Source organism: Microcaecilia unicolor, chromosome 8 (assembly GCF_901765095.1).
Source record: "Microcaecilia unicolor chromosome 8, aMicUni1.1, whole genome shotgun sequence".
Classification (NCBI taxonomy): domain Eukaryota; kingdom Metazoa; phylum Chordata; class Amphibia; order Gymnophiona; family Siphonopidae; genus Microcaecilia; species Microcaecilia unicolor.
In genome coordinates this window covers 3825916-3845429 of record NC_044038.1, presented here as the reverse complement: position 1 = coordinate 3845429, position 19514 = coordinate 3825916, and the positions used below count along the sequence as shown (strand labels likewise).

General features: G+C 47.3%; 1 protein-coding gene across 1 annotated transcript in view; it reads left to right on the top strand.

Moving 5' to 3' along the window:
• The window catches only part of SLC9A3R2 (SLC9A3 regulator 2), a 118675-nt gene that overhangs the window by 12563 nt on the left and 86598 nt on the right, over positions 1 to 19514 (top strand). The window contains exon 2 of the mRNA XM_030211350.1: positions 2630 to 2887. Coding sequence (XP_030067210.1) covers positions 2630 to 2887 — 258 coding nt within the window. The remainder of the gene's footprint in view (positions 1 to 2629; positions 2888 to 19514) is intronic.

Genomic DNA, 19514 nt, shown 5'->3' with positions numbered 1-19514 from the left:
TGACCTCATGTGCACCTGCCTTTAAATTAGTCACCTTAAAGTTAAGTAGCTATAGATTGGGGGAGGTCAGTTGGGGAATACACAGAAAGGGAGGAATGCACAGAAAGAGTTGTAAAGTACCAAATGAAGCAAGAATAATAACCTACACTTTGGTAGTCATAGCATGCAGAGAGGCAGAAGAAGCTAAACCATGAATTAAGAAGAAGGTCCCATAAGAGTAGAGGGGGAGGGAAGTGGGGGGGGGGGGGAGGGGGTATAGATTCGGGAAGGGTAATACTCTATCCATATTGGAGGGACATGTGTATTATTAGCCAGGAGAGCAATCCTTTGACAGAACACATTAAGAGGATTCGCCCTCATATAATGTCGAGAGAGTACACAAGGTATAATTACTGGAGTTTAATATAAAAGTTTATTGTTAATAGTTATGCAACTGTACTGTAATTATACATGTCCACATCATAAATATATAAGAAGACAAGAGGGAAGGGATAGGAGAGAAAAGATTGGAAAACTTTGATGACAGAAGTTTCAGGTTCATTAATATGCGATAGAATTGTTTGTTATCCGATTAATATGGACTTGTATACCATGTGAACTCATCAATAAAAATTGTTGAAACATAAATTAGTCACCTTACTTTCCAACTCCTTTTACTCTCTTACCTATGCGTTCCATCTTCGCTTATACCCTACGCTGTCAATTAAAATGTTCTATTACGTGTTGTGTTGACATCGTAAGCAGTAGACTATGCCATACCTTGTATTGCTAGTTGAATATTTTTACTGCTGTTATTGTCTATTGCTCATGTTTGATTTATTCTTATTGTACACTGCCTTGAGTGAATTCCTTCAAAAAGGCGGTAAATGGCGGTAACCTATTAAAAAAGGCATACTCCAACCTAAACCCCTATCCTCTGCGACACATCAATACCAAAGTACGTAATTGGACAAAATCCAACCCCTTCCCGTACATTTCCTTAACTGTGGCTGCAATGTAACAGAGAGAGGGAGAAAAGCACAAACAAAAAGCACCAAGGGCCTCCAAAAAATGGGGACTGAAGTCTTTAATCAACACTTGTTCTTATGGTTATTATAGACCCCTGAGGCGGGCACTGTACGCCGAAACACGGACCGTGTTGGGTCCACTCAAGTATTGTTTCTTCAACATTTGATTAAAGACTTCAATCCCCATTTTTTTGGAGACAGTTGGTGCTTTTTGTTTTGTGGCTTAACTGTGGCTGAGCAACATGACCTTTATCCTACCATATATCACCTTGTATTTGTTTCACCGGAAACGGCGATTGCCTCCCGGTACTATGTAAGCCACATTGACCCTGCAAATTTGTGGGAAAATGCGGGATACAAATGTAACAAATAAAATAAATAAATTCTAATAAATAAAGACAGTGGTTCCCAAACCTGGTCCTGGAGGCCCCCCCCCCCCCCCCCCAGCCAGTCATGTTTTCAGGATATCCACAATGAATATTCATGAGCTAGATCTGCATGCAGCGGAGGCAGTACAAGTATGTCATATGAATATTCATTGTGGGTATCCTGAAAACCTGACTGGCTGGGGGGGGGGGGGGGGGGTGGGGGGGCCTCCAGGACCAGGTTTGGGAACCACTTCCATGTGGTCTTTATCTGTCTTCATGTTTCTCTGTTTCTTGTCTGTGGGAATCAGGGATTCGTTCTCTGCTCTGGTTTTTTCTCTGCCTTTTGTCTGTGTTATGTTTTGGACTCTTGCTTAGGTTTAACTACTTGGTCTCCTGGAGAATATCACACAAGGGATACTGGGCTTGATGAACCTTTGATCTATCCCAGTATGTGCTAATCTCTGATGTGGAGGGGGGAGGGTGACACTCTGATGTGTAGTTTCATTACTGTTTCTCCCTCCTCCCCTTCATTGTTACCAAACACAACCTTAAACCCCAAGCATTGAAGAACAGATTTGGTGCAGACACAAGAAGCCCCTATTCCAAAAGGCCCACACTTCTGAGGGGGACCTGTCCGAATTCACTAAGAGTATCTCTGTCAGGTTTGACTTTCGGTTTTTGGATTCTATTAAGCCACTCATTTATCTGATTGTGGTTTAGAAAATCAGAGGTACCAAGTGACCCAGTCTCTAGCTCATTTATGAACTGACATACCAATGCATTGTGGGATTTGCACTGCTGCTGCTTCCATAGGAAATCTGCACTACGTAGTAACATATAACATAGTAGATGATGGCAGAAAAAGACCTGCACGGTCCATCTAGTCTGCCCAACAATTTAAACTCATATGTGCTACTTTTATGTGTATACCTGACCTTGATTTGTTTCTGCCATTTTCAGGGCACAGACCGTAGAAGTCTGCCCAGAACAAGGCCCACCTCCCAACCACCAGCCCCGCCTCCCAGCACCGTCTCTGCCACCCAATCTCCGCTAAGCTTCTGAGGATCCCTTCCTTCTGAACAGGATTCCTTTATGTTTATCCTACGCATTTTTGAATTCCGTTATCATTTTCATCTCCACCACCTCCTGCGGGAGGGCATTCCAAGTATCCACCACTCTCTACATATCCCAGAGTCTCTTTCTTTGTGTGGTGTTGGATCATGTTCAGTGGTTGAATTTCTCCTCTCTTTGCAGGTTGTGCAACGCATCAAAGCCCTGGAGAACGAGACGCGCCTGCTGGTGGTGGACAAAGACATTGATGAATACCTGCGCAGTCTGGGCATCTCGTGCACCGAAGCCATGGCACAAAGCGAGGACGTGCTGAATGCAAACGCCACATCTCCACAGACACCGACCAGCGAGAGCTCGGAGGTCTGGAAACCACAGGCAGAACTGGGTGATGGAGTCATCCAGAGACGGGCCCACAGTTTCAGTTCGAGCGACGGAAAGCAGGTAATAACATTTTCTGCTTTTCAGGGCCTGTATGGAATTAGGGCAGTAATCAATTGGGGTGGATAATTTGGCTGCCACAGCAGCACTGCATGCTGGGAAGAATGCCAGACTGGAGTCAGTGAAGCAGGACATGTGGACAACTGACTTTCTCCCGTGTCTTCAGTAAGACTAGAAGATGGTTAGGTTTTGTTTTATGAGAACTCTCATGCCTGACAGTCACTTTTAAGTGCTATTGGTCAAAGCAACAGATTGCTCTGAAGCATATGCTGGACAATGGGAGAGAGGGACAGATGTTGGACCCATGGACATATGGGAGGGAGAGAGGGAGAGAAGTTGGGAGGCAGAGGGGAAGAAGGGAAAGATATTGGACCTTGGGCAGAGAGGAGGAAGAGAAATATGCTGGACAATGAGAAGGAGGGAGGGAAGAGAGAAGGACCACAGGGGCAGGGAGGGAGGAAAGAGAGTGAGAGATTTGGACCCGAGGGCTGAGGGGCGAGAAGAAAGGAAAGATGAGATAGGGAGAGATATTGGACCAAGGATGGAGGGAGGGAGAGATGCTGGACAGAAGGAGGCAGAGAGAGAAGAGAGAGGAAGAGATGTTGGACCACAGGGGGAGGAGGTGAGGGAAGAGAAAGTGAGAGATGCTTAACTACTGGGGGAGGGGGAAGGATGGCATGACAGAGAGAGGGAGAGATGGTGGACAACAAATGGGGGCAGGAGGGAGATGTCAGGCTACAAAGGTGGGGAGGAATAGAGAAGGCAAGAGGGGGAAGATGCTGGGCTACAAGGTTGGAGGAGGGAGGGGAGAGGAGATGCTGGGAATGGAGGAACCATGTTTGAGAGGCCATGGGGCATTGTCAAGGAGCTGAGTGAGAAGATGATAATGAATACTTAGGCTAGAAATGTGGTAATGGAGTGTAGATGAAAATCAGAAGTGAATAAGAGGCTAGGGAAGGGGTGAGGTGGGAAATGGAAGAGCTAGGGGGTGAGATGGAAAGTTGATAAGAAGGTGAAAGTAAAAACCAAAAAGAAATAGAGGACTAGAGGGTGAGAAAGAGGGTGAAATTTGAGTGGTCAGAGGCAAAAAAGAAAGAAAGGGGGGAAAATCAATATGTCGGATGCAGATATAGTGAGGGAAAAGAACAAGACAGGAAAAAAGAGGAGAAGTGACAAGTGGACAGCAGCTACTGTAAAAAGAACAGAAGACAGGAAAGCAGAAAAGAGAAACTGGGACCAACATGATGGAAAATAAAATGTCCAGACAACAAATGTAGAAAAAAAAAGTGTTTTATTTTGAATTTATTAGCTGAAATATGTTAGCTTTGGGAAATGTGCCTCATGGATGTCTTTGCATTTTATTTTCAGTATAAGAGGAAATGCATTTCTGTTTTTATTGGTCCAGTGTTGTAGTACATGCCGAGTTTGATTGCTTGACTTTCCCAGTTTGATTTTTGTCTTCATATTTTTATTTCTAATTTGTGTGATCCCTTGTTCTATATTTGGTTAGGATCTTTTTGTGTTTTGTGTATTTTGTTTGCATGTAGTTTCTGTGTAAAAGGGTCTTACGCTATAGAAATAAGTAGCAGTAGTCCATTGTCATAATATTTGTAGTGTTGCCTATTCATAGGTAGGTTCTTGCTGTTTGAATCTAAGGATTAGTGCTACTGTTGTATGATTTGTTTGCTATAGGTAGGTTGAGTTTTGTTTTTTTTCAGGTTTTCTATGATTTCATCATGTTCCTAGTAGTGGAGAGATTTATGTTGCTTTTGCTTAGATGACGTGAAAGTCAGGTCGTTGTTTTTTTTTGTATAGTAACTTCATACAGAAATGTCCTAATTCTAATCTGCACCTGTTGTTGGGTGGGGGAGGTTGTAGTTCGGTGATTGCAGAGCATATTTATATTTGAGGCCCTGAGGACAAAAGCGGGCCAAGCCAACTTTTACGGAAATTAAGGACTCGGTCCGTTCTTGTTCCAAAGACTATGAAGAAAGTAGCCAGTGCATAAAACGTCACCCAGATGACAAAATTGGTTAGGTCTGAACGTGGCCTGATTTTTCTTCATAGTCTCTATGGCCTGGACTTAGAATCGGCGCATAGATGAAATAATGCAAAAACTCCTAAGAACTGCTATACTGTGTCAGACCAGAGGGTCACGTATGTAGTATGACTTACGTGAGCATCATATGTCTAGTGTGTCCCAACTGCCGTAGAGCTTCAGCAGCATTTAGAAAGCCAAGCAACACGCAGATCTTTCCAAATGTATCTTTAGCACAATTTGACTCTCTATTTCTATATTTTAATTTTATTTATTTGTTGCATTTGTATCCCACATTTTCCCACCTATTTGCAGGCTCAATGTGGCTTACATAGTACCGTAGAGGCGATCACCAGTACTGGTATGAACAAATACAGGGTGAGGTCATGATAGAGATCATGTGTGACAGACACATTGGGAATCATAAGAAGGAAGAGTTATGTCCAGTACGAGCTTTTATTTCGTTGTGTTGCATGGTTAAGGCATTTAAGTTGGATCGTTGGGGTATGCCTTTTTGAACAGGTCAGTTTTTAGCAGTTTCCGGATATTTAGGTGGTCATATGTAATCTTCACGGCGGTTGGTAGTGCGTTCCATAGTTGTGTGCTTATATAGGAGAAGCTGGATGGATAGGTTGATTTGTATTTTAGTCCTTTGCAGCTTGGGTGGTGGAGATTTAGGTATGTTCGTGTTGATCTTGTTTGTGTTTCTGGCTGGTAGGTCTGTGAGGTCTGTCATGTATCCCGGGGCATAGATGATTTTATGAACCAGGGTGCAGATTTTGAACGCGATATGTTCTTTGATTGGGGGCTTTTGTCTAAAGTGAGGTTTAGAAATATTGCGACAGATACAGAACCAGTAATCTCAGTCGGATGGGAGGTTGGGGTGGCCACCACAGCCCTTATTGCCTGGGGGGTCCAGCTCAGTGTCAGTCTGCCCCCTGCATGGCAAGAAATATCACCCATCTGCTTTTAAGTTTCTTAAAATGAAGTCAAACTTTATCTAATTGTAGTGATAAACCCCCTATAAACAGAAGTAATTGAAATGTGTTTTACATTCTCCTTAAGCTGCTCTTTGCTGGCATCTGACTGGTGCCTATAGAGTGTGATGTCACTTGGCCATCGGTGGCAGCAGGGACTCGGAGGACCCTCCGCCGTGGGAGTCGCTTGGACTTTTGCTGACTGAGGTTTTGGATAACTTCTGTCAAATTATTAGTTGGGCAGTTGTCCCCCTGCCCACACCTCTGCCCTTGCAGTGTGGCTCGTAAACTGCCCTCTGGGCACATGTGGCGTGGAAGCCCTTTTGTACCAAGAAGCAGAAGAGGGTGGAGAGTGGAGGAGGGGCCAGAAGCCCCCAGACTCTTTACTCATTCTGAACGTGTCCAGCGCATTGTGCCTGGAGGTCCTGCCGCATGTGCTGCTTTTGCAAAGCCTGCTGGGATGCTCTTTGCAGCCAGTGTTCCATATGAAAACTGAACTTTATTCAGATTAACGCTGCAGAGGCTGACTCCTGTGTGGGAAGGGCCGGACTGTGCGAGACCAGTTTGACAGACAGACTCACAGAAACATAGTAACATAGTAGATGACGGCAGAAAAAGACCTGCACGGTCCATCCAGTCTGCCCAACAAGACAACTCATGTGTGCTACTTTTGTGTATACCCTACTTTGATTTGTACCTGTGCTCTTCAGGGCACAGACCGTATAAGTCTGCCCAGCACTAGCCCCGCCTCACAACCACCGGCTCTGGCATAGACCGTATAAGTCTGCCCAGCACTATCCCCGCCTCCCACCACCAGCTCTGGCACAGACCGTATAAGTCTGCCCAGCGCTATCCCCACCTCCCTACCTCCAGCCCCGCCTCCCACCACTGGCTCTGGCACAGACCGTATAAGTCTGCCCCGCACTATCCCCACCTCCCTACCTCCAGCCCCGCCTCCCACCACTGGCTCTGGCACAGACCGTATAAGTCTGCCCAGCGCTATCCCCACCTCCCTACCTCCAGCCCCGCCTCCCACCACTGGCTCTGGCACAGACCGTATAAGTCTGCCCAGCGCTATCCCCACCTCCCTACCTCCAGCCCCGCCTCCCACCACTGGCTCTGGCACAGACCGTATAAGTCTGCCCAGCGCTATCCCCACCTCCCTACCTCCAGCCCCGCCTCCCACCACTGGCTCTGGCACAGACCGTATAAGTCTGCCCAGCGCTATCCCCACCTCCCTACCTCCAGCCCCGCCTCCCACCACTGGCTCTGGCACAGACCGTATAAGTCTGCCCCGCACTATCCCCACCTCCCTACCTCCAGCCCCGCCTCCCACTACCGGCTCTGCTATCCAATCTCGGTTAAGCTCCCCTCAGAGCCCCAAATATTGTTTAAATGGGTTTTGATTCTATACTGAACGGCAGGACTGTTCTTGAAGGCCCAGAGGAGCCCTCACCCCCTGAGAGGGGGCAGAGAACACAGTGCAGTAAGGAAGGAAGGAAGCTGCAGCCCTGCTGTGTCCCAGGAGACCTGGATTTTATTATCGTGCTGTTTATTGCTGCATTTTTTAAGTATATCTCTAATTACCCTCTGTGGCATTTTTATAGGTAGAAGGAACAGCTTGACCCTTTTCTCTCTGGTCATGTGACAAGGAGCAGCTGCTGTAGAAAAGTGATAAAGATAAACCTGCCTTGAGCTGGGTACCAGACTTCCTTGCCTCAGAGTTTTAAACCGGGCTGTAATTAGATGCTGGGGATGAGAATGGGATCCTGAAAGCAGGTGAGGGTTAAATCGCAGCAGAAGATGGAACGGGTGAGCTTGGAGAAATAGTTTTGCTTTTTGAGAGCAATTCACTATCTGGCAGGATTGGGGACAGTCCCCTGTGCTCTGTGGCTAGTCAGATCCAGGACTGGACCCCAATGAGTCCTACAGCTGTTGAATCAAATGGAGCTGGAAATTAGCAGGGATTTGCCCTGTGGCTGTTGTTCAATCTCCCTCCATCCCAACCACTTGTAGGATTCTGACTTGCAGTTCATCTGTCTTTGGGGTTTGTGATTCTGTTGTGATTAGAAGTCCTGAATAGGGAAAGCGAAATGGGACTTGATGTACCACGTTTCTCTATGTTTTGCAACTATGTTCAATGCGGTTTACATAGTATATACAGGGACTTATTTGTACCTGGGCAATGGAAGTGAATAACCCAAGTTAAATGTATAATGGTGCACAGTAGTGAAGTAACAGGGGCTCTGGGCAGCTCTAGGAGTGGCACAATAACTATAGAAGATGCAGAGGACCACAGTAAATGGGCAGCACCACCACAAGACTGGCAGGGATGGGTTTCCCTTCTGCTCTGGGGTACTGTGTACACGCATGGGGAGCATATGAAGGGGCACCTGCCCTGTCACATGTTGTGCTCTGGGGTAGTGTGTACACGTATGGGGAACGTATGAAGGGGCACCTGCCCCGTCACGTGTTCTGCTCTGGGGTAGTGTGTACACGTATGGGGAACGTATGAAGGGGCACCTGCCCTGTCACGTGTTCACGTATGGGGAAGGTATGATGGGGCACCTGCCCCATCACGTGTTCTGCTCTGGGGTAGTGTGTACACGTATGGGGAACGTATGAAGGGGCACTTGCCCCGTCACGTGTTCTGCTCTGGGGTAGTGTGTACACGTATGGGGAACGTATGAAGGGGCACCTGCCCCGTCACGTGTTCTGCTCTGGGGTAGTGTGTACATGTATGGGAAACGTATGAAGGGGCACTTGCCCTGTCACGTTTTTTTTTGTACCAGAGACTGCCTTCTGCTGAGACAGGGCAGCAGTGATTATCGCCCAAAAACAGGAGGTGGTTGTGACAGGAACTGTTCTGACAGTGACAGGCCTGTGTTTTTCCTTTTCCTGGGTGATAATCCCAGTTTGTGGTGCAGACGAGGTGTGAGGTGTTGCTGCCTGGCACAGTTTTACATGAAGATACAAGGACAGGCGCTTCTCTGTGTCTGTTTGGGTAGTATTATCAGTTTCTCACTTGAGGTCATAAGCACAGAAGGATTAAGATACCAGATCTCCAGAACTGCCATGTGACTTCCGAAATGTCCTGGTGCCAGAGCTGCTGCTGTGTGGTCAGAGGGCACCCGGAGCTTGCAGTGTGAGGGGAGGAGTAGCTTATTGGTTAGTGCAGCTGGGTTCAATTCCCATCCTGGACAAATAACGTAACCCTCCATTGCCCCAAGTGCAAAACAGATTGTCAGCCCACTAGGGACAGAGAAATTACCTTCATATAATGAGTACTGTAGTAGTAGATTTCAGATCTCTTAATCTGAAGTGGAAGCACGTTGCTATTTCTTGTAACTCTAGAACCGGGGAAAACACGGCCGCAGAATGAGAGAACCCTTCAGGCTTCCTTCCTTGATAGTGAGTGAGTGTTGTCACATCACTCACTGAGTATTTTTCTCTCATCTGATGCAAATTCCAGAAGTGCAGCTGCTTAAATCCAGTGACACCCCTGGAACGTGAACTAGCATGTTGTCAGTCTCGCTTATTACCAAGGTGGGGGGGGGGGGGGGGCTCAGGGAGAGGTTCAGAACCACAGGGTAAATTCTCAGATGGTAAAATAAACCATCTAAGTCTGCATGGAGAAGTATTTCTAGAAATGGAAGTTTGAGTGGAGGTATTACGTGTCTTGCCCATGGGGGGGGGGAGGGGGGTGGAATTGGAACCAGGGTCTGATTTATTAGACTAGGCTCCCCAAGATCTATCATACAGTGTAGTTCTTAATTTGCACTAAGAACCTTGCTGGGGGCAGATGGAGATGGTTTCACGTAAATGGAACTTGGGTGAAGTAAATGCAGTTCCCGTTCCACAAAGGGAGCACAGAATGTGGTAAATAACGGCAGAGAAAGACCTGCACAGTCCAACAAGGTGGAGGAGTAGCCTAGTGGTTAGTGCAGAGGACCTTGATCCTGGTGACCTGGGTTCAATTCCCACTGCAGCTCCTTGTGACCCTGGGCAAGTCACTTAACCCTCCATTGCCCCAGGTACAAAAACTTAGTTTGTGAGTCCTTTAGTCGAGTGCTAGAGGTCACATGACATGATGAGAGTGAGCGGCAGCTGCTCCTTGCCCAGACTCGCTATTAATCGGTTGGGTGATGGTGCCTGCTGTTTTTGGGTGATTTTAGTGGAGAATTTGGTATCCGATGGCTGCTAGAGAGCTGAAAGGGAAGGACAGGGATAAGCAAAGTGGTCAGGACAGCAAGATGGTGGCCCCTGGTTGTTAAATATTAAACATCGATCACATGTTGATGCCAATTATGGATATAAGATCCTATGTATGCTTTTTGTCAATTGCATTTTTAAGTACTGACTGGTTGTATCGTGGTTTGTCATCAATACAAATTGTTGAAGTCTAATATGTACAGTGCTGCATACGTCTAGTAGCGCTATAGAAATGATTAGTAGTAGTAGCCAGGGCTGCCGAGAGACTCGGCTGGGCCCGGGGCAAGGCTGCCCCACCTCTGCCCCCCTTTCGCTCCCCCTGCTGCTGCCGCTTCCTGCTGCTGCTGCCCCCCCCCCCCCCCGTCGCTCCCCCCACTGCTGCAGTCCGCGGTCTCACCTGCCTGCCTCCATGGCTCCGGGCCCCCTGCATTCAAGGCGGCAGTCGCAGATCGCCTCTTTTCTGGCCTTCCCTCCCTGTGTCCCGCTCTCACGGAAACCGGAAGTTACATCAGACGAGGGCGGGACACAGGGAGGGAAGGCCGGAAGGGAGGTGATCTGTGACTGCCGCTTCGAATGCAGGGGGCCCGGAGCCGAGGAGGCAGGCAGGTGAGACCAGGAACTGCAGCGCTGGAGGCCCAGGCCTGGGGAATTTTGTCCCCCCTGCCCCCTCTCTCGGCGGCCCTGGTAGTAGCAGTAAAATGGGCAAAGCCACACCACCACTCTGTGCAGGGCCCCAGCCATTAAACATTGGTTGTCAAGTCTCCACCATGCCAACCATACAGGCAGTCAAACGTGATGTAGTCTTGGTTACAACCACATATCAACCCCAGGTATTGCTGACAGTATTCAACGTACCAGTCAAGATGTCTTCCCCTTCCCTCCCCCCGAGTTGCAGCCTCACTCGCAACCCATGACAAAGTGATCTGCAACACGGGGGGGGGGGGGGGGGGGGTTGCTGAAGCTTCATCTGTCTTTGGCCATTTGTGGGACACAAGACTGTAGAAATCTGTCCAACATCAGCCTCGGTTCCCCCTGTGCTGGAGTTGCTGAATCGTCTTCAGCCTTTTTGCCATTTGTGGGTCACAGACCATAGACGTCTGTGTGGCACTGGCAGGTCTGGTTGGAATCCACCAGAAACAGCGCCTTTTTTTCATTGCACCGTCTCTCTGGAACACCTTATCACTCAACAGCTATTCGGAAGCTTCTTCTAAGAAATGTTGATCATCATTAAAACCCATTTTTTAAACGTTGTTTTTGCTGGAAGTGGGGGGCCTGGGCACGTGTACTTGAATGTGTGGGCAGCCATGTGACATTCCTTTTAAGGAAACTGTTATTTAAATCTTATATTTTTAACTCTATCACCACTTTTAATTTTGAATGTATTTTTGTGCCTGTGGTTCTTTTCTTTGATGTTTATACGGTCTTTTTCCCAACTTTTTTGTGATAATTGTAAACCACTTCGATTTGTGTTTCAAGTCAAGCGGTATATCATCAAAGGGAAATAAATGATAATGAGAATTTGGCCACACTATGGAAGAAATCCGAGCACAGGGTAGTTTGTCGCTTCCCAGGACTCTTCTGAGCGTGCTTTGTTCTTGTATTTTTAGTTGGCGGTTTTCTAGAAAGTTACTGCAGCTTTTTGGAAGCGTCCTGCACAATCAAACTAAGATTCTAACACGTGTTTTTTTTCGGGACCTTACTACGGATTTTGGAAGCGTTTAATACAATCATTTTGGAACTGCAAATTTTTAAGGAATATATCTATCTTGACTCCTGAGCAGTGGCGTAGCCAAGGGTGGGCCTGGGTGGGCCAGGTCCACCCACTTGGGGCACACCTATGCTGATTCCCTAGTCCCGCCAGCTGAAAACTCCCAACAACTGTCCCTCTGCATACCTTGTAAATAGCAGATGGCATGCAGGTGAGACAAGGAGAGAACAAATCACCTGCCCACCCATCTTGAGTCCAGGCCCAACCAAAGTTGGCTGTCTGGCTACGCCCCTGCTCCTGAGGCAGGTGCAGTGAAGCGCTGAAACATGGCCCGTGTCGGGTCAATTTGCAATAAAGATTGTACCATTGTTCCAGTTCCGGAGACCCTTTTGTGCTTTTTTTTTGCTATGTTTTGTTTACCATTGGACCCTCTTTTCTTGGCCGTCTTGTTCTTCTATTCGGCATATTTCAGGATCCTTCTGGTGCATTTAAACACGCTTCACTTTTCACTTATTGGATCTGAAATCTCTCCGTCTGTATATCCAGTTTGTAGAAGTTGCTCTGCCTGTTTCTTTCCATTGGGTAGTTGTGACTTCTGGATAGGATTCAGTTCTGCAGCTCTGCTCTTCTCTTCTGATGCAGAAGAACTTGGGAGAGATTTAAAAATGGCCCTGTATCTGTACAACTTGATTGCTGTGGACAATCCTCTGTTCTTAGAACGGATTCAGGCTTCTGACAAATATTGACTCTTTACAATCCGGCTTATGGCAGCAGGCGGACGAGGAAGTCAGTGTAATCCAAACAGCTCCCCCAAGCCATCTGTCAGTTCCATTAATTGTTCAGTAGAGTGTTGATAATATGGTATTGCAGTTATATATATATATATATATATGTTTAACTGATATATTGTAATTGTTGTATTGGTGTAACTACGTTATATCAAATTTCTGCAGCTTTTAATGCTGGAGCCACTGTAGAATTGCCTGAATAATAGTACATTTATATAAGACTAGTGCTGGATAATTCAGAGTTTCTGATGTTCCTGCCTCGTAGTACTTACAGAATGCTCAGAGAGAGATTAGGCCTGGCTGAGAATGATGAGTAAAAAAAAAAAATGGATTTTAACTTGACTTTCCAAATGTTGCTCAGGCAGTTTATAGTATTACTAGGATTTAAGTTCCTGTTCCAAAGAGCTTCTCGTCTAAATAAGTGACTGAGACGTTGGAAGGTCAACGTGACTTGCGCAGGGTCTTAAGGAGCATCAGTTATGGAAGCAGGTATGATCCACGGCTTCCCTGGGTCTCACCTCACTGGATTAACCACTACACCACCTCTCATCCACAGCTCCGTAGTTCTGTTGGCCTTTGAGGAATTGTCCTGTCCTGGGCCCCCCTTGGGCCCCAGTAATAGTAAACCAGACTACCAGGTGCACTGGAGTCTGCCTCTCCGTATCAGTTTATTAGCGGGATAGCATTCGTATTTTCAGAATCCATGTTAACAAGATGTCGTCGGTGAATACAGCACAGATAAATGTGTTCGTGAAGGAGCTACTTCTGGGTTGTTCCTTTTTCCCTACTGCATTTGATCCTTCCTTTCCTGGGGTCACACATAACCGTATGCAGGTGTTTAGCTAATTAGCTAAAAGATGAAAATCATCCAGAGAACCTAAAAAGTGATATTAGTAAGTAGATGGCCCTCGCTCCAGTGGCGTAGCCACAGATGGGCCTGGGGGGGCCAGGGCCCACCCACTTAGGGCTCAGGCCCACCCCACAAGTAGCTCATGTTTAGCAGTAGCTGATGGGGATTCCAAGCTCTACCAGCTGAAGACTTCCCCCTGATGGTAATGAATATGGTGTGCTCCATGTTACTGGTACTTGTGAATGCTCAGTTTTCAGCGCATGCCTGCTGCAGACTGCCAAGGTGGAGAGAAACATTTTCCCACCAGCTTAGATATTATTTTGGGGGGAGGGGGAGAACACTTGGTGCCCACTCACTTCTTGCCTAGGCCCACCCAAAATCTGCTGTCTGGCTACGCCCCTGCCTCGCTCTCCTGTTTTTTTGAGGATTTGAAGTAAAGAGCTTCTGGTTGCAGGTGAAAGGCATTTGTGGGAGTGACGTGGCCTTGGTTAATGTTTTTTTTTTAATAGGTTCTAGTTCCTAACCCAGCAGTATGTGTCAGCTTTCACAAGGCAGGATGGGGGCCAGCTACCTACCTATTCCACTCCTAATGTTGCTTTTCAATGCCTCTTTACCTGTTCTTTCCTTTTCGGGCTGTAGGGCAGACCCATGCATGGCCTTCAGCATTCTCACTATACCAGGTATTTCTTCCATTTCCTGGGGTGGTGTGTCTGCCAAGGCTGTCTCTGCTGTGGGAGCTGGAAGCCTTTACATCACTCCTCATTGCTAGGATTCTTGCTTCCTTCCTCTTCATCCCCCAGGACTTCACAAAGATTAACTCTTAGCGCCTTCTTGCCAGCCTGAAGCTCTCCAGCAGCTAAACTATCTCACATTTTGAAATGAAATTTCTGGGCTGTTGGGGTGCCCTAAAGTTGCTAAGTGGGATGGGAGAGTGTGAGAATACAAGAAGTTGTGTGTCTAAGCTGTACCGGGGCCAGTCTCTGTAGGAAATGGCTTCTCAGGCAAAGAGACAGCTGCTGTCAGAGAGTGAACTGTGTAGGATTAGAGAAGTTTCACTGACATTCCCATGGAAAAGTTGTTTGTTATCCTCAACAGTGAATATAACATATCGCTTGTTGTTAGCAAATAGTTCCAGTGCACCGTATCTGTTACAGCAGTGTCGGCATGGAACCAAAGTTCTTGGCAGAAGTTTGTGTTAAATATTTGGCACTGTGAAACGTCTTGAAAGCTGTGGAGTTACCACTGGCTGGTTGCTGGTGGTTATCACACAGGAAAACATCTATAAATCACTGCATTTAATTCTGACTTATGACCCCTGCTGTCTTGATCAGAGAGTGGTGTAAATCTCTCCAGGACAAACTCAGGTTACCTGGGAATCCTGTGCTGACCAGCGTCTGACCACTGACCCTTCCTCTGATGTTCAGCAGTGCTCCATTGACCTGAAAACCAGAACTTGGGAGTCCCCTGCGTGAGACGGCTTGGTCCCTGAGTGAGACAGTACAGCTCCCAGCGTGAGACGGCTTGGTCCCCGAGTGAGACTGTACAGCTCCCTGCGTGAGACGGCTTGGTCCCCGAGTGAGACTGCACAGCTCCCTGCGTGAGACGGCTTGGTCTCCGAGTGAGATGGTACGGCTCCCTGCGTGAGACGGCTTGGTCCCCGAGTGAGACTGCACAGCTCCCTGCGTGAGACGGCTTGGTCCCCAAGTGAGACTGTACAGCTCCCTGCATGAGATGGTTTGGTCCCCTAGTGAGACTGCACAGCTCCCTGCGTGAGACGGCTTGGTCCCCGAGTGAGACGGTACAGCTCCCTGCATGAGACGGTTTGGTCCCCTAGTGAGACTGCACAGCTCCCTGCGTGAGACGGCTTGGTCCCCGAGTGAGACGGTACAGCTCCCTGCGTGAGACGGCTTGGTCCCCAAGTGAGACGGTACAGCTCCCTGCGTGAGACGGCTTGGTCCCCAAGTGAGACTGTACAGCTCCCTGCATGAGACGGCTTGGTCCCCAAGTGAGACTGTACAGCTCCCTGCATGAGACGGCTTGGTCCCCGAGTGAGACTGCACAGCTCCCTGCGTGAGACGGCTTGGTCCCCGAGTGAGACGGTACAGCTCCCTGCATGAGATGGCTTGGTCCCCGAGTGAGACTGCACAGCTCCCTGCGTGAGACGGCTTGGTCCCCGAGTGAGACTGCACAGCTCCCTGCGTGAGACGGCTTGGTCCCCGAGAGAGACTGCACAGCTCCCTGCGTGAGACGGCTTGGTCCCCGAGTGAGACTGCACGGCTCCCTGCGTGAGACGGCTTGGTCCCCGAGTGAGACTGCACGGCTCCCTGCGTGAGACGGCTTGGTCCCCGAGTGAGACTGCACGGCTCCCACCCAGTCATGGGCCTTTGTTGTTTGTAGCAAGACTTGACACTTGTTCCTTTACCAGGTTTTTCCAGATGGGTCTTTGTTTTAAATAGATTAGAGAACCCCACCTCAGGAAAGGGTGGGCTTGGAAGAATGAGGCTGACCTGCATTGTTTGAGTTATCAGCTGCCCTGCCAAGCAAAGGCTTACACTGAGGGTAACCCAAGCTCAGATCTTATCAGTTCCTGGCTGCTATAAGCCTTGTGTCCAAGGAAGTGTGTGCTCACAGCACAGCAATGCAAGATTGGGGGGAGCACCCCAAGGTGGGCAACTCAAGGGGCCATTGGTGCTTCTCAACCCAACCGGTCTGGTTTTCAGGATATCTAAGGTGATTATGCATGAGAGAGATTTACATCCTGAAAACCCGACTGGCTGGGTGGGACCCGAGGACTGGGTTGAGAAGCACTGCATTGATTGTCTGTTTACTAGATTTTCAAGAGGGAAATCTTCTAATTTTTTTTTCAATTCTTGGTGCCAGAAAATTAGCTGGGTTTTTTTTTTGTTTTATGGAGGAAGCAATGTGGTGCTGCTGGAGCAAGTCTACTGTTCATATAGCTAATTTAAATATGGATTTGTGGTCCACATTCCATTCAAAATGTAAATGAAATGATAATGACCAGAGGGATGGGCACTTTCTCTCAATGAAGGACCCTCTGGGACTTGAGCTGGTGTTTATCATAAAATCCAGGTGCCAGTACCAGGCACTGCAGGATCTGTGCAACTTCTGTCCTGTGACAGAAAAGGTAGTCGCCCTCGTGGACCCATATTCCGATGCTTGTGGATGCCACAGCTGGAATGCAAGAGGCAGCTGCAGCTTTGGTCTTCCTTTTCTGGGTCTGAGTCAGGATAATGGCAGTGTCCTGCTGTGCTACAGACAGACAAATATCTCTGTATATCTAAGCTATTAGTTCCTCATAGGACAAACATACAGTAGATCATGGCAGGTTGATTCACTGCTTTGAGAGGATCTCAGTTTAAATCCTGCCTGAGATGTATTGAATGTGATCAGGGGGGTTCTAGGAGGTGTACTTTGACCCTCCTTGTTGAAACCAGAAATTCAGTCATGTTTCTCTCCAAGAAGTGATAGTGGGAAAAAGTCAGAAGCCATTTGGTCTGTTCAATCCAGAGTTTTCTCGTAATTCTGTTCCCATAACTTCTTGTTCGTCATGGTGCTTTGCATTCAGACCACTCCATGCTGACTGACATAGAGGCATATTTTCAAAGCACTTAGCCTCCATAGAAACCTGGAACTTTGGAAGGCTAAGTGCTTTGAAAATATGCCTCATAGGAGGCCAGCTCTGTGGGTTCTTGAGCAAATGCCTTCACTTTGTCCGAGTGATGGGTTGAGCATCCCCAATCATTGTGAAAAGTTGGATCCAATGTTGACTGAACCTGACAGAACATAAAAAGAGAAACCTTCCACAAAAAGGCAATGAACCAACAATGGAGTGGAAGACACCACGCACAAGTTCAAGGCGTGTTTCGGCATGCAGGCCTTCGTCAAGGGTCTGGTCAAATCAGCGAACATAAGCCCTCTACATTATGCCACCACTGCCAAAGAGTAAACTACAGAAGCCCTTTTGAGCACCGACAATAGAGATCACAATCAAGACGATTGTACAAATTGATTTGCTGATTTGACCGGACCCCTGATGAAATCCTGCATGCCGAAACATAGCCTGTGTCGGGTACATGTTAGCGCACTCTGCATATTGAGTTTGAACAATAAGCTGTGCCTTTGGCTGCCTTGGAGCTTATGCATGGTTTCTTTCACTCTTTTGTTGGTTCAAAACATAAGAAGGGGCCATGGCATCCAGGAGTGAAAGGCATAACAAGCAGACTAGGCCAGCTCTGAAGCCACTAAATGCCACAGTCCGAAGGTGGTTATACATTACACGACTCTTCGTCAGCAGGCAGCATCCAAGGGAGCGATCTGCTCCTAGTTAAACCAACAGAAAGAGTAGCCAATGCACATGGCAACTCAAGGTCCTAGTAACACAAGGGGGGACACTGCCATGGAGTGGATGAGGAGCCAAATCAATAGAGCAGTGGCCCAAGAACCAGGTTCAAATTCCACTGGCCTTCCTTGTGATCTTGGGCAAGTCACTTAACCTTCTATTATCTCGGGTGCAAACTTGGGGACAGGAAGATACCTAGTATAGCTCAAGGTGCGTTACATTCAGGTACATCTGAAAAAGAAGGCTGTACAAGGACGAGCATAAATCCTCACTTGCAGTCCTCCCCCTCTGATGTGTGATGTGTTTGGAACAGACTTTCCATTGTATGTACAGGAACTGAATTATCTGAAACCTTCAGCTGGGTCCTTGTGAAAATTAATTGTAACCAGCTGTGGGGTCATGGTTCATTTTATTTGATTATACTACCAATCGTTAGTGCATATCTAGGCGGTGGGGCCTTCACCGCAGAACTGTCCCTTGCATAAAGTCCTGTTTCTCGGGCTGAACCATGATAACTTAAACAGTAAATACCACACTAGACAGCTGGCACTCTGTGGTAGTTCAAGATCGCACATAGGAAGCGTGGCAAGAGTTGAAGTGAGCTGCTGCTTTCTGGGCACAGAAATTCTGGTTTACAGAGTCCGTCGTACTAAGTGGTCTCCAAAGAACTCCTGGCAAAATCTAGACTGATCCCAGTCATTATATTTCTCCCCTCCTTCCCCCACCACCCATCACAATCACCTGGCAAAACAGAGGTAAAAGCCGATGATACCCATGTGGGTCAAGAAAAACTCAAGCTAAAGAGAGAAACGTGTTCTAACTTTCTTCCTGAAGAGCAGATGATTAGATTCTTTCTTATATAAAGGCCGTGTGCTAGATGTAATCTACTTGGATTTCAGCAAAGCCTTCAATACGGTCCCCCACAGAAGACTCGTGAATAAACTGAAAGGGCTGAACTTAGGACCGAAAGTGGTGAACTGGTTGACCGACAGGTGGCAGAGGGTGGTTGTAAATGGAATCCACTCGGAGGAAAGGATGGTGAGCAGTGGGGTTCCTCAGGGGTCGATGCTGGGGCCCATTTTGTTTAATATATTTGTGAGAGATATTGCTGAAGGGTTGGAAGGAAAAATTTGCCTTTTTGCGGATGACACGAAGATAGCCAATAGAGTGGATACCCTGGAGGGAGTAGAAACGATGAGAAGGGATCTCTGAAACTTAGAAGATTGGTCGAGGGTCTGGCAGATGCCTGGGGTATCTATTCCTTCTGGTTTCTCCTGTATTGTTGTACTTATTCCAATAGAAACCGTTATTTTTTTCTTTTGCTGTGAAATTCACTCTTACTATGTGATTTAATTTGTAATTTTATAAACTTTTGTGATAACAGTGCTCGGTACTTGCATATTACTCCGGATGAGATTGCTCTTAGTAATGTGATCACCAACATCACTGCACTGTGGCCCTCCCTCCCTACCAACTCATTGGCTCCTATATGTATTTCCTGTTCTTAAATCCACTCTTCTCGTTTTTCTTATGTATACCGAACTTATCTTAGGGCCGGGCTTCTTTCTTGTCAGCTGTGATGTTTTCCTTCCAGAGTAACTGATAGCAATAGTCCTGCGCTCGTGACTCCTCTAATTATTCTCACTCGATCCTCATTTTTCTATCATTCTCTCTTAGTTCTCAACACTAGCTGTGTT